Source organism: Acanthaster planci, linkage group LG08 (genome assembly GCF_054643075.1).
Source record: "Acanthaster planci isolate LZ-2023a linkage group LG08, COTS_SCS, whole genome shotgun sequence".
Classification (NCBI taxonomy): domain Eukaryota; kingdom Metazoa; phylum Echinodermata; class Asteroidea; order Valvatida; family Acanthasteridae; genus Acanthaster; species Acanthaster planci.
In genome coordinates, this window is record NC_141784.1 from 15,142,325 (window position 1) to 15,156,722 (window position 14,398).

Sequence of the window (14,398 nt, forward strand, 5' to 3'; positions counted from 1 at the left end):
TTTGAGCTGTTTGAAGATCGAATTAAGTCCCTCATTAAGGCCTTGTAAAGCTAGGGCCGCAAAGTATGGAGAGACTGGAGAGTCTTTTCACAGGCCCGGGCAATATACTCCAATAGAAGGAGAAGAAAGGCCGAACATCGGAGGCCAAAGTGGGACGCTGTATCAACGCGGCAGAGGGACAGGTCAAGGGTACCTTTGTCCTAATCCCGGAAGGTTTTTGCCTTGCCAGACTCAAACGAGATCTTGTCTCTGGCAGCGTCAGCAATATCTGGGGTTGACAGTAAGTGAGAGACATCCTCCCGAGGAAACTGGAAATAAGATGAAGCACTGGGCGGGAATGTGCACCAGCGTTTATCCTTTGCCAGGGCATTCATCATTTCCACACAAGAGCACTCCAGCAGAATCTCTGGGAAGACAGGCTCAGCTGACTCAAGGCGTGAAGGATGGCGTTGAACGAAGCCTGTTCATGTTCTGTCGGCGCAGGATCCGATAACGGGAGCCCTAGAACATAAATCATGTCGTGTTGAAAGAGGCGGAGGCAGCCTTCCGATTAAGTCCGATCAGTCCCCAAGTCGTTGTCATTATCCTCAGAAGAGTAGGGTTGAAGGCCAAGTTTGGATCGTCTTGAGTCGAGGCTGGGTCCGGCGTCAGAACTTGATGGGGAGACAGATCTGGACGGAAAGAAGTCGCCCCGGACTCAGAAGGAGGCCCTTGAGTAGGAGGCGGAACGGCCGGGAGAGGATCCGGATCAGGCGCCGTTGCCGCTGGCTGAAGCTTAAAGTCTATCTTGCGGCCGAGCAATGAGAAGGCATCTGAAAGAGACTGGAGAGTTGCCATCTATGGAGGCGGATCTGGCTGGGAATAGCATCTCTTCTTGGCCTTGGATGAGGAAGAAGCCGAGGAGGATGACTTGACCTTGAAAATCTGCTCAACCCGATGAATAGGTGTAGCCGGGGCCCGCCACCATGGGCCCCTGGACTGCTTGGCAATTCCCAGCAGCAGGTCTTTTGTTCTGAGTACTGACTTTTGTTACACGAACTAGCTCTTTTGTCCGATTTCAGACAGTCTGGCTCTGCGTATAACTGAAAGAAGTGGCAAAGTAAGTCTGTCAAGTACCTTCTTCCGCTGGAGCCAATGCACCCAAACCCCCCCCGCCCCCCAAAAAACTTTGCCTCGACTTCTCTCTGAGCACACACGGTCGAACAAAATTTACAAGGCTCCTTTCTGAGTATGTCCAACTAAATAGTTTTAAACTTTGGGGTATTATGCACCACTTATACATGTAGGCGCCTAGATTAATATGTCGCACCTTGAATCAAACTTGAAAAGGCTTAAAAAAGGGAGCTATTACAAACAGCAATCACTTCACATGGATACTTCCTTGATGGCATTCATCAAAAGAACCAATTATTATCTTTCCAACATTACATGATTCTCCACTTGCAGGTACCGGTCCATCATTGACCAAGAATGGTGGATGGTATACTTCCACTCGTACCATAATTTAATAGCTATAATAATTTTAGAGTGTATTCTGAAGACAAAAGTGAAAAAAGTGCAGAACCTGAGAGAAAATATTGAACTTAGAGCCCTACATTTTCAATGGGCCGCTGAAGTTTGTTGCCTCCACTTTCAATCTAAGCGCATGCACACTTACCGGTAAATCAGGATGTATTAGTAAACTGGTCGGGCTCAATAGTCAAATGTATGCAAAAAAGTTAAACAAAAAGGAAGCCTATTTGGTAACAGTTACAGAAAGGTAGGGCCTCGTTTAAAATGTATGCAAGTGCGGTGTACAGATGATAAGTGGTTTCTAGAGGCATTGCACTGTCAGCAATGCATTGCCAGCAATGTATGGTTTTGAAGGTGTCACATGTAGAGGGTGTTGGATGTACACATCTGACTCTATGGTCAGGATTTGAATTCCAGAATTTCTAGGTCAGGCCAGCCGGTGGGGATTATTAACTTAACCCTCTGGAGCTTGAACCTTAATCCTCCTGGGTTGCCATCCTAATCCTTCTGGGACAAGCCCTGTAAAATGTTTCTTTTGTAAGACTCTTCGTACAATGAGTGAACAGGTTATGAGCTAGGACACTATAAATTGGGTACACACTCCCATGCCAGGTTCTTCGTTGACCATATCACCACGGGAAGGTGAGATGCTGACAGCACTGATGAGCCAGCTACTACCAGTGTCCAAGTCAAGCTACCTCAACGGACCCGTTGAGCATAGCCGTTTCTCCCAAACTTCGAATCATTGTGCTGACACTCAAGGCTACAGCTCCATTGCCCTGAACTGTACATGTACCTGCACAGGTATGCCATCTATCCGTGGGTATACTTCACTGCCAGGCCAAGTCTGAAGCACCGCGTTGCCCTCAAAACCAGCGGTCAGTCCCCTCGTCGGACGTGGACCACACCTCGCAGCAGATCTCACTCACCGGTTAACAGAGCAACCCGGCCTTCTTCGTTTTCTTATGTTCATCGGGCAATTTCATTGTATGTACGTCGGCTGATATTTCGTTTATTGCAATTACATAGATTTGTATTGTATTTATTTTCATCTCCCATGTTGATTGATATTGATTCATTATTAAAATTACTGCACCTTCAGTTCTTCTAATGCAAGTCATGTCTCACACCTTGATAATTGCTGGTTGTTGAAAATGCTTGTTTATTAGTTTGTTCTTTCTTCTTAAATTATTTTGCTGCCGTGTGCGACGGATTGGGCTTTTAAGTTGGTCTTTCCACATGTAAATACACTTTGTGTGCTTTGTACTCTAAATTTGGCACGCTTTTACTAAAGTGTGTATCCACACCCTCCCCAGCCGAAAAAGAAAGACAGATGGTAGAAAGTTTTCAAAACTGATTCTTGCATGCGTTCTACATATACACAAAGACCATACATTAAGGAATAAATTCCTTACGCATATTCAGTGTGCTCTGTGTCAAATATGCCATTGATCTGTATTATAAGTGCACACCTATGTGGTGAGTACCAAAACTCACTCACCCCCGCAAAGGCGTTGGCCATGTTTGTCCTCTTTTTTGATGCGCAAAGTGCGTCAAAGCCATGTGTGGAGAAGGGAGGCAAATTGGTAATCTAGTAGGTATGCAGTAGTAGACTCAACCCATTCTAGGTGGGGGAGAATCTGCTTCCTGCAACCTACGCAGATTACCAATACATATGCAGAATAGCACAGAGCCTGTGGACAGTGGGAAGGCAAGGACTAACCATATCTATGTACCACTGAGGAAGCAGGCAGGTTAATACAAGTATAAAGACACAGTAACCGACATATCGTTATGAGGAGAGCACAAACTAATTCAACATGACAAATGTGTAATTTTCTCCCCTCTGGAACAAGCAAAGGACGGCCGGCAGTTGAGCTACTGCAATGCCGTCCGGAGCACAGCCAGTCCATGTGAATGTTCCCCCTGCAAAACATCACTGAGTAACAGGAGGTGAATTTGGAAGGGGTTTTCCAACAAGCAGCTTTACAAATGTATATCACAGGAACCTCTTTGAAATAGGCCCATGAGGGTGAAATGGCACGGACATCATGGGCATGAGTATGCCTAATACTTTGGTCATTGGAGCCAAAAGGCCAGTCCACATTGCCTAATTTAATAGCCAAAATGGCCCACCTTGCAATCGTACCCCTGGAGGCTGGACGGTTGGGTCGGGTAGAAGTCATGACTAGTTGTGTAATTGGCCCCCAAATGTCCTTTGTCCTATCAAGGTACCATTTCAGCATGCGAACAGGCCAACAAAGTTTATCCGAGAATGATGACTCCAAGGACTGGATCGCTGGAACGAAGATATCAGGGGGATGGAAGGACAGAGTTTGATTCTTAGTAAGAAAGCCCAACTCCGGAACAAGACGTACAACCAAAGGCTCCCATCGAATGTGACCCTCGGTTATGGAGAGAGCCTCAATTTTGCAAACCTGATGAGAAGTCACTACAGCCAGTGAGAATGCCAGTTTGATGTTGAGGTGCAGGAGGGAGGCACAGCCTGCTGGCTCAAACCGGGGTTGAGACAGAAGTCGGAAGACATTGCTGAGACACCAACAGGAACAAGATGCTTCGGGGAGGCCATTCAATAAACATGCGCCATAAGAAGTGGTGAATTGCTGTGTTGTTAGATACCAAAGAGCCATCAGCAAAGCCACTGTTCACTGCTGCGATTGCCAAGTGGTAATTCAAAATTGTGGCAACAAGGTGACCAGAGCGGGAAAGATGAACAAAAAAAACAACTGTCACAACTGGAAGAGGTGCAACGGTCGGATCCGTCGAACATCCTTTGCACCATGAGTCAAACTTTCGTAGCTGTTGTAAATCTTTCTTGTGGACTCTCGTCGACCCTCAGCAGAAAGGTCACAGCATTTTGAGAAGGCCTTTCTGCTCAAACGATTGTTTGATAACATCCAACACGTTAAGTGTAGGTAAGTGGGGTCCGGATGCAGTAGACGAGACCTGCGTTGAAACATCAAATCTGGGCCTTGGTTAGGAATGGATACTTCTTGAGGATTGGTGCACACCATAAATCTATTTGCCCACTCTCATACACTGGTTGTGATTTGTCCAGAAGAAGATTATTGACCCGCCAGTGTGTATGCATCCTTGGAGTCTCCCATATGAATTTGCATAGCATCGGGTAGTTTTTTCAAGTAAGCCGCTGTGACTGAATGCCCTCCTAGCACTGCTTCGGGGTCAATTGCTGATAACAGTTTAAGTGTTCAGTTAGTCAGTGGTAGCTTCTTTTGCATATGTGCCAGTAGATCTGTAGGCCATTTGCACTTTCTTTAAGAATTAACTGACTTTGCCAGCTGGCAGTTGAAGTAGTACACGGTGTCCTGTAAACATCTCTGATAATTTACACAGACTTGAGCCCAGATCAAGATTTGTCAGCTGCTTTCTGCTCATTTCTTGCAAGTTCTCATGTCTGAGAAAACATGCCAAAAATGTTACAAACACCTCCACGAGCTCGTCATGAAGTCTAGGCACCACAGGTTCTTTCTGCTCAAATACAAGCACAAATGACTTAACCATCGGTAGCACTCACCCATGTAAAGTAGAATTCAGAGGGTCAATCATTTCACAAATCCTGGATGTTGCATCAAAAGCTAATAACCAGCAATGGGGTATCCTTTCCAAAGGTGCAAGATATTTAACACCCAGAATGTTGCACACATCTTTCAAATCAGGACTGTATTTCATGTCACTGTAGATATCATCTGCCAACTTTTCAACCACTTGATCAAAATGAGAACAAAATTTCTTCACATCATTATGAATATGGTGGCATGTGTCCCCATCAATGTCAAGCAAACTAGGAACTTCTTTCAGAAGTCGTGTTTCGAACCCTGAAATTTTGCCAGGCATGTATGCTGCTGAATCTCTTAAAGTTGAAATAATATTTGACATTGGAATGTTGTCTTTTGTAAACAAATCTTTCATGGTCAGAAATAGTTTCAGCATTGACAGTTGTCATTGAGATCGATGCAAAGTGCTGAACAACACATTCACCTATTTGATTATCAAAGCAGGAGACAAGTATGCTTAGGACTCATCATTCTCTCATCGCTGTTAGTTGTGCACTCATCAATATTAGCTGAGAGTTTGCAAATCAGTCACAATTCTTTTGCGAGTAACTTCAGCAAGCCCATCCAACAATTTGGTATGCACATGTAGTTTGTTGCATCGAAATAAAATTCAGTGCATCAGGATCTCTTGCAAGTTCTTTCGCTAAGTCTAAGATTGGTTGAGATGTGGTGAATGGCAGACTATGCTCAGCAATAAAAGATGTTAAAAGGGTTTTGACATTAGGTACACAACCTAATATACTCACGTTCTGTTTTGGTGGAGTTCTTAATCCCTCCCATTGTGAAAAATCATGAACATTTGGGGGGGCTTCTTAGGGCAAATTACATGATGTAGTCATGGCAGAAGGTGTACTGGTAATTCCTTTCTCCATTTCTAGCTGGGACCTGAATATACTTGGTACTATTTGTTTTGAATCTCTGTCCCTCCTAGGCCAGTGGTTTTTGGAGTTATGTCCAATTATCGCCTTCTTCCCGCTTGACGAATAGTTCATTACGTAGTTGCGGATGATGCATTTGGCTTGGCCACTGTTAAGCTTGTAGTCCGACACAAACTATCCATCCTGATCCTTCTCCTCGAGCCATATTCACTTGAATTTATTCTTGATTTCCTTGTCAATTTCGTTTACATCCGCTTTCCGGTCAAGTTCCATGTTAATCAAAAATTTCCCATCAAACACATGTTCACTTCGCGCGTTCAACTTCACATGTGATCATTCGCACAAGACACATATATGGACACACCAATCAGCGGTTCCCAGCAGTAGCGCATTTGCAACTACATTACCAGTGATGGGATCACAATAGAACCATTAAACCAGGGAAAGGTCGAAGGTTGCACCAATCTTGTTCCTACGATGATAAATCAGTATGCGTCACCAGTACACCCTTGGGATGATTCATGTGACAAGTGCAAAAAAGTGTAGCCTAGGTACGCTTGTGTTGGCGAGTACATGCGCTTATGCATGATCTGCTACGTTTGTGAAGATTGAAATGCAGGCCGCCTACACGTGCCGGCATGAATTGTGTATGTATAAATGTACACTATCAAAGTGGAAAACAAACATTTTATCATTTGAGGGAAAGTTAACTTTTCATGCCATTTCTGGAAATATCCGGATATCTTACATCCCTGATCTCTGCTCAGCCTGAAGTAAGATAGAAGGTGGAGCTGCATAGGCCGCATGTAAAGCCAACACCACAGGACAAGGTCGACAAGGCTGGCCATCAGACTGAGTAGGTGGAGCCATGCCCGGGTGTTCGTTTGGCATTGTCCCCTGAATAGAACGCACTGCATGAGATTGTCCACACGCTAGTCAGTGAGAGTAACAATACCGCGGTTCAAGTCAAGAACTGCCCCAAGGAAAGTCGGTGTTAGTGACGGGGTCAGTCTGGACTTCTTGTTATTGATTAAGAAACCCAGGTGAGATGCAAGGTCGTACGTTGTCATGGTCGCCAAAACAGCCTCAACTTTGGAGAGTTCCGCTATCAACCAATCGTTGAGGTACTGAAATATAAGCACGTCTGAGCGTCGTAGGTGGAATGCCACTGCTCAGACCACCCTTGTAAAGACTCTGGGAGTGGTGGACAGGCTTAAAGGCAGGGTGCGGAACAAGTAGACAGGTGACAATATGAAAAGTGGCGGAATGGGCCATCTTGTACATGAAAGGGAATGAGAAGGTAGGCATTCTGTAAAGTTGATGGAGGACGCCAAGGCCGGAAAGGGAAGTGATGCTAGGATGGTATGCAGCATTTCCATTCTGAAATTCTTTGGTCTTATGTAAGCATTGAGTGGCTTTAAGTTCAGAACCGGTTGCCACTTCCTAGGTTCCTTCTTTGGGGTCAGAAAGAACGTCGACATGAAACTCTGCTGATTTCCCCATGGCTGCACAAGAAGAATGGTGCCCTTTTGTAACAGTGCCTAGATCTCTGACTCCAGAGCCTTCTGCTGGGATCAATGTTTTGGAACTGGAGTCAGCCGGAAAGATACATCAGACGGAGGGGGTTAGTAAATTCCAGACGGTAGCCAGTGGTAAATGAAGCAATCACCCATTTGTCCAAAGAATTTTCTCCCCAGAACCCTACGAAGTCGAGCAGACGAACGCCTATGGGTTCAAGATTGGGGCCACGAGAGGAATGGAGTAGTTGCCGGCACCAGCCCACAGCAAGTCACTGGGGACGCCAGGTCGTACCACGCCGAGGTCTCAGAGCACTGAAAGGTATCGAGCATGGTCCTCTGCCTGAAGAAAGAGGCCAGCGATGTTGTATAGTCTGTGGCTATCGGCGGGCCGGTGGAGGGTAGACTGGACGGGGTGGTCTCTGGGAAGTTGTACATACTGCACCATGTCGAGGTTCAGTTGGCTGGTGGAAGGATATCTTCCGGGCACTGTCAAGATGCTAAGCCTCTCTCTCCAGAATGCTAACCTACTGGCCGGTGTAAAGATCCTTAGCCAACAGAGGGAGTCTTAGAGTCTTCGAAGACCAATTTCACTTATTCATGCAGAATATTCATAGTGTCGATGACAGACTCAGGGTGGGCCGCTGTGGCTCCAAGAGAGACCCGTGTGAACTTTTCCAAGCCCACTATCAGGGTATCATCAAGGTTATGGAACGACATAGTGACAAACTCGGGAGAGATATCTGAGCCTTCCTCACACGCTCAAGAGAGAAACTTGGTCAGGAGGAGCAGAAAAGCTATACAGTGGGAATATGCCAATGCAAGAAACACGGTCAATATTCCAGAGGGCTAACTCAAAATGTTGCAGAGTCTTGTCACTGAAAACATTACTGGACTTGCGCCTGGTTTGGTACACTTTGTCCTTAACAGCCTCAGGGGGATCAGGTACCAATAAGAAAGTATTGTAATCACCTGCCAGAAAGTTGAAGTACGAGCGAGAACGGTTGCCGCAATACCACGTCTTGGCCTTTGTAAGCTTATCCTTGGCTTCCACACTTGCGTGGTCCAGAAGCTTAGGAGAGAGAGAATGAGGGGAGAAAGACGACCCTGGTGTGTGACACTTGAACGAGGGGTGACTCTGATCTTCCGCAGGAGGAGCAGGAGAAGGAAGTCCCAAGACCTGAATCATTTCATGTTGGAGCAGGTGAAGGCGGGACTCTGAAGGAGACAGATCATTTACCGAAACAGGGCCTTCCTCATCCTGCAACTGACCTGAATCGGAGATGAGCAGCAGTGGGTCAGGATCAGTGGAGAGATCAAGGGAACGGGCCTCAACGGATGCCGGTTGAGAAGGCTGAAGAGACAAAGGAAGATCCCGCTGCCCCATATGAGGCACAGAATGGGCCGGGGGTGGGAAGTAAGGATCCGGATCTAGATGTGTAGCGGCTGGAGGATCAGCATAATGATGAATAATCGTCAAGATTATCGTCGAGACTCAGTCAGGGTTCGCAGTGTATCTATGGCGGACGGAGATCCCAATGATCTCTTGACTTTTTTCTTCTTGGACGAGCGGATGGAGGACAATGAGTGACTGGGATATTACGCTATCATCCCATGGAGATCCCATGGAGATCCCATGGAGCCAGAGAAGCAGCAGATGCCACACCCTGTGGAATGGGATCAGCAATGGGGGAGGCCGAAAATAACGAGAAAACTGCTCTCGAAATATAACTAATGAATTATAAACAAAAACGCCACGACTGGGGTGAATCACAGAGTATATACAAGCAAACAGAATAAATACACAGATGTACTATTTTTACACAACAAAATATATTTATCCAAAACAACGAACTCTGAAAATAGGTCAATACAAAGGTCAGTCTGTCACCTGCGCAAGACTGAAAGGGAACGGTAAAATATCCAGAAACAGAAGAAAAGGGAACAATCTTACCATTCACAAGAGTCGCAACAAATAAACAAGCAAGATGATTGAGGAATAACACCGAAACATACATTAGCCAAGGAAAAACTCCCAAAAATTTGGAGCTGGAACAACACAAGTGAGTGAGGGCGCACTATTGGTGATCGAGAATTTAGCAAATAGAAGTAATGGACTAGGAAATAATGCATATGTATTGGTAATCTGCATAGGTTGCAGGCAGTAGACTATATATTTAAAGAAAGTAAGCTTTGAAATGATATATTATTTTTCACATTGGACCAAATTTTGAGCCAGAGATTGATGATTCTGTAGAACTGCCCTTTATTTAAAATTTTTTGCCCCATTGTTTCCTTTCATCTCTCCTAAACCATTCTGCTTTGACAGTGTAGGACATTCCCCTTTAAAAACTGGTACAACTCCAAGGGACCTTTGTGTTTTGTTCTTCAATGAACATTCAATAAATCTAAGGTCATTCTAGTTAAGAAAGCAACAGTAATTTGGCCCATGTGCAATGCACACAGATGAAATCTTACATCAGCCACCTGAGGGAGTACAGAATAAAAAATGGAACTGATAATATAAAGAAACCAAAAACATTACCTTGAAATCTGCCCTGCTTATCACTGAGTGTCTCATTTCTTTGTGAGGCTTCATACTGTTCTTGATTTAGCATACCATGCAGACCGAGAATTCCTGTTAAGACAAAAGACTCAAAATAATTATACTGAACAAAAAACAAACAACAAAAAAGTACATTCATATAAAATGGTCCTATGAGAAAGGCAAACATTATTCATAGACATAAGAAAAAACTCAAGACAACATCCACAGCAAAAAAGAAGGCAACAGAACAAGCCAAAAACACAAACGACACCATTGATCCACAAAGCAAACTTCAGAACAAAACCAAATCCCAAATCGACCCCAACAATATCCCATTCATACCTGACCAAACTGAAAAAAAATCCCAACTAAACCTACATGTAAGTGATGGACCCTGACCCATTACAAGTCTCAATGGTTAAATCAACAGCAGGTTAAAAATTTCCCAATACAAGAAATCTAGGTGTAGGGCATTAGATGTGTCTAGTATTTCAGGTAAATTGAACCAAAAATCAATCAACATGGCTAGTCTGAATGGCACTTATTCGACACAAACCATGCTGTTGGGCATCTAAAACATGGTGTTGATAGTGCGTGGAATGCACATGAGGAAATTGCATTGGAAACAAATGCCAATTGACATGTTGTTTTACCTGTTTGTCAGTTTCAGCACTACATACAATTTGTCCAGAGGTGAGTGCATGCGCTGCGTGCAATACATGTACATGTATTACTCTGTATACTTAGCTGTCACTAGACTGTTGTTCTGTGCATGCAGTCAACAAAATCATGTGTACAAAATCACAAGAATACAGATGTATTTTTGAAGTTCTAACTGTCGGACAAAACAACTGGTCCTTTTACCAAAGACCGTACTCGGAACAAAAGACCCACTGCTGGGAATTGCCATCATTTTTCAGCTAGCATTTATCAGAGGTAATCCATCATTGGTTCTGAAACAGTATACCAGTATATTGTTTTCGGCACAGCATACCCACGGAAAAAGTGCTCCAGCTTCTCATCAATGAGTGATACACTACCACTGCTCGCTAATCCAGCCTTGTTTGAAAAGATGCCACTGGCATTCACTGGTAACAAAGGAAATTACATAACACCTCACAATTCTGGGCTCTTTTTACAGGCAGCAGGCTTGGATGGAATACTTGGGTGTCAATAGAGGTTGCCTGTCAGATTAGAGAGCCACCAGACAGTCAATCGTGTGGGTGTAAACGTCCATTAAATGAAATTATGAATTTTTGAAAAATTTTGAAAACGGAAAATCTTGAAAAATTGCCTGTATGTGGGCACTGTATTTTTAAAAGCACCCAGCAGGAAATGGTTAAACAATTATTGCTTGAGTGTTAATGCTCTGATAATTTTTGAAAAACTGAGGTTAAATCTTGTTTAAAGCTTTAGGTTTTGAGTAAAGGTATCCTGTTAGCCTACGGAATGTTGTAATAACTTTATATTCATTGTCACCTTTTATCGGCATTTTCAGTGTATGATCACATGTGAGAGATCTTTATGCGATGCTCTGATTGAGTCAGAGAGAGAGCCTGAAAGCCCACAAGTCTGTATGTTCATTCAAATGACTGACAAAAAGGTGAAGTACATGTACATGTATCTATGATCACTTTTTTCTGCAGAGTACAGAAGGCCTTTGGAACCTTAGGTTAATATTGTTGGATTTTTTGTGGCCTACTGGGCTTATCATATGGTTTTTGTGATCTATTGAAAGTTGTACCACGCACTTACACACATCAACGGTACAATCTCCACATTTACATGCACTTCTTGCTGTAAGGTTTACAAGCTGGATAGGGGTAGTGAGCAGGTACAGAACCTTGAGGCCAACATATTACCATCATTTTCAGGTACATGTATGTACACGTGGGAAGATCTGTACAAGTATGTACATACTGTATGTTCAGTACATACATGTACAGTGTGCATGTGTACATATGCAAGAGCATTGTTCATGTGCAGTGTCTCAATGCATTGTACAAATGATCAACTTAAAACATGTGATGTACATGTACTTCATTACAGTTTGCATGACTGTACGAAATTATTACAACATTCAATAGTGCTTATGTATATTCAGATAAACATTACGCATGTCAGTCATCCAGAAGCCATTCCCTTATGTTCTGTATTTAGACAAATAAAGCCATCAAGTGATGATGCAAAACACCAACTGTACTTTGAAAGGATACTTATTGTCGTAGTTTGACACAAAATCTGGGAGCTACTGAACTTGTAAGCTTGTGCAGCTTACACCTGTAGCCCATCTGGCAACCAGAGCATATGCAGCTTTGATGCGTTACATTTCATAGGGTCATAATTGAAATGTAAGAATGAAGACCGATAGAAAATTTGGCCCATTGGCCATGTTGGTGCATACATGCATAATCATGAGGGAGCCAATGCATGATGTCTACATGGGAAAGAATGACTTGATATCAAGTTCATTCATCTTTGTGAATACCACAGGCTGATACATATAATCTTTTTACAGCTGAGAGGCTTATCCGTTAAGTACTTTCAGAGTCTCTGCCCGTGGACGTGCATGTGTGTACATGTATATCTGAACTTGTGATTTATGTGTATTCTGTCCACTCAAGAGACATCAAATGTGTTTTCCCAATACATAATATCCAGGAGGGTCAGGTTCAAAAATAAATTCAAGTGAAAACCCAGATAATCAAAGTTTTTCTTGCTTAATTACAATAACAATCATACAGGTAACTTTAAAGTACGTACAAAAGCTCAAACTCTCTAATACATGCCAACAGGGTCTAACAGTGGCCTGAGTTTGGCCCCGGAATGTCCTTTGCTGTATCAGCAATCCTGGACATAATAGTTGGAACACCATGTGGGAAGTGCAGTAAAAGATCCCAGCTTTCCCAATGAGAAACAACACTGAGAGGAGGCGAGGGGAGGCATGTTCCAAAAAGATTTGTCCAGGATTGCATCTAAAACGTCTGCCTAATACTAATAGGGAGCGCATACATGCCGCTCTTTAAAAATGCTGCACGTGCGCGATAACAACCGCAACGGAACACCACCTCAACTTTTTCCTTTTTTTCTTGGTTCACCATTGGAATGTTTCATCTGAAACCCAATCGGAGAGTGAAAAGAGCTCAGACAGAATTGTGTACTCCTTATATAACCATATAGCCTTTCAGACTGAATAATATACTTTCTTTTTGGGAGGAGGGGGGATATTATGCTCTTGACAGGGCATACTACCACGCCTTGCCTATAATAGTCATTATTTATTCCATTCCATGAGGGCCGGCGACCATTTAGACCCGGTTTGAAAAGGGCCCCGGTAGTCCGCCCTGTATAATGCCTGCCCGGTATTCAGGCTACTCAAGGCCGGTATCAGGCCTGTCTGCACGTCGGCATTTCAAAGTTCCTGAAGGAAAACTTCCCCCACCATGCTTCCACAGATGAATAGGGGTCTAAGCGGACTAGTGTAAACATTGTATAGCGCTGAAGGATTAAAAACCACAAGCAGGTTCCTTGTTGGATAGATTACATGTACCAGTACTTGCAAACAATAGACCCCAGGATGGAGAAGTTCGAGATCAATAACCAGTTCAGCATCCCAGGCCTGTATGCAATGGGTTTTTGCAACAGGGCGAGCTTACGGGGGGGGGCCCTATTCGAACCAGGTCTAAATGGTCGCCGGCCCTAAGTGTAGGTGAGTGGGGTCTGGATGCAGTAGACGAGACCCACACTTGTCGTGGCAAGAACGGGGCGATGAGAAGGATGCAGCAATTGCATTGTGCGATCTTTGTCAATACCAAAGGAATGAGCGATATTGGAAGGAAAGAAGTAAGCAAGAAGACCCCCCAAGAAATAAGTAGGGCATCAAATGCCCATGCCCGGGGATGTGGGTAGCAGCTGCAAAATGTCAGCAGCTGAGCATTCAGGTGTGATGCAAAGAGGTCCAAGTGAGGTCTGTTTATCGCCCTAAAAGAGTCAACTCTGTCGGGCGAACTGTGCCCCGGGAGAGGGCATCGGCAAGGACGTTCTGTACTCCTGGAATGTGGCATGGTCCAATGTAATAGGCGCCTGGCAAGAACACAGAGAGTCAGAGAACGCGTGCCGCCCTGATGATTGATGTAGGCAACGGCCGTTGTTTTGTCTGATCGAACCATGACTGTCTTGCCTATAATCACAGGCCCGAAGTGGCTGAGGGCTTCAAAAGTTGCCTCAAGTTCAAGAACACTGAAGTGGGAACCCACTAGGGATGAGTCCCACCAGCCAGAAATCTTATACGAACGGAGACTGGCACCCCAACCGAGATTGGAAGCGTCGGTGGTAATAACTATCTCT

The 14,398-nt window shown here is 44.2% G+C and overlaps 1 protein-coding gene across 2 annotated transcripts in view; it reads right to left on the minus strand.

Moving 5' to 3' along the window:
- LOC110988718 (tropomodulin-2-like) overlaps positions 1-14,398 on the minus strand; it is a 154,153-nt gene that overhangs the window by 52,141 nt on the left and 87,614 nt on the right. For both annotated transcript variants that reach the window (XM_022252499.2, XM_022252498.2), the window contains exon 6: positions 10,049-10,141. In XM_022252499.2, the coding sequence (XP_022108191.1) occupies positions 10,049-10,141 (93 nt within the window). The remainder of the gene's footprint in view (positions 1-10,048; positions 10,142-14,398) is intronic.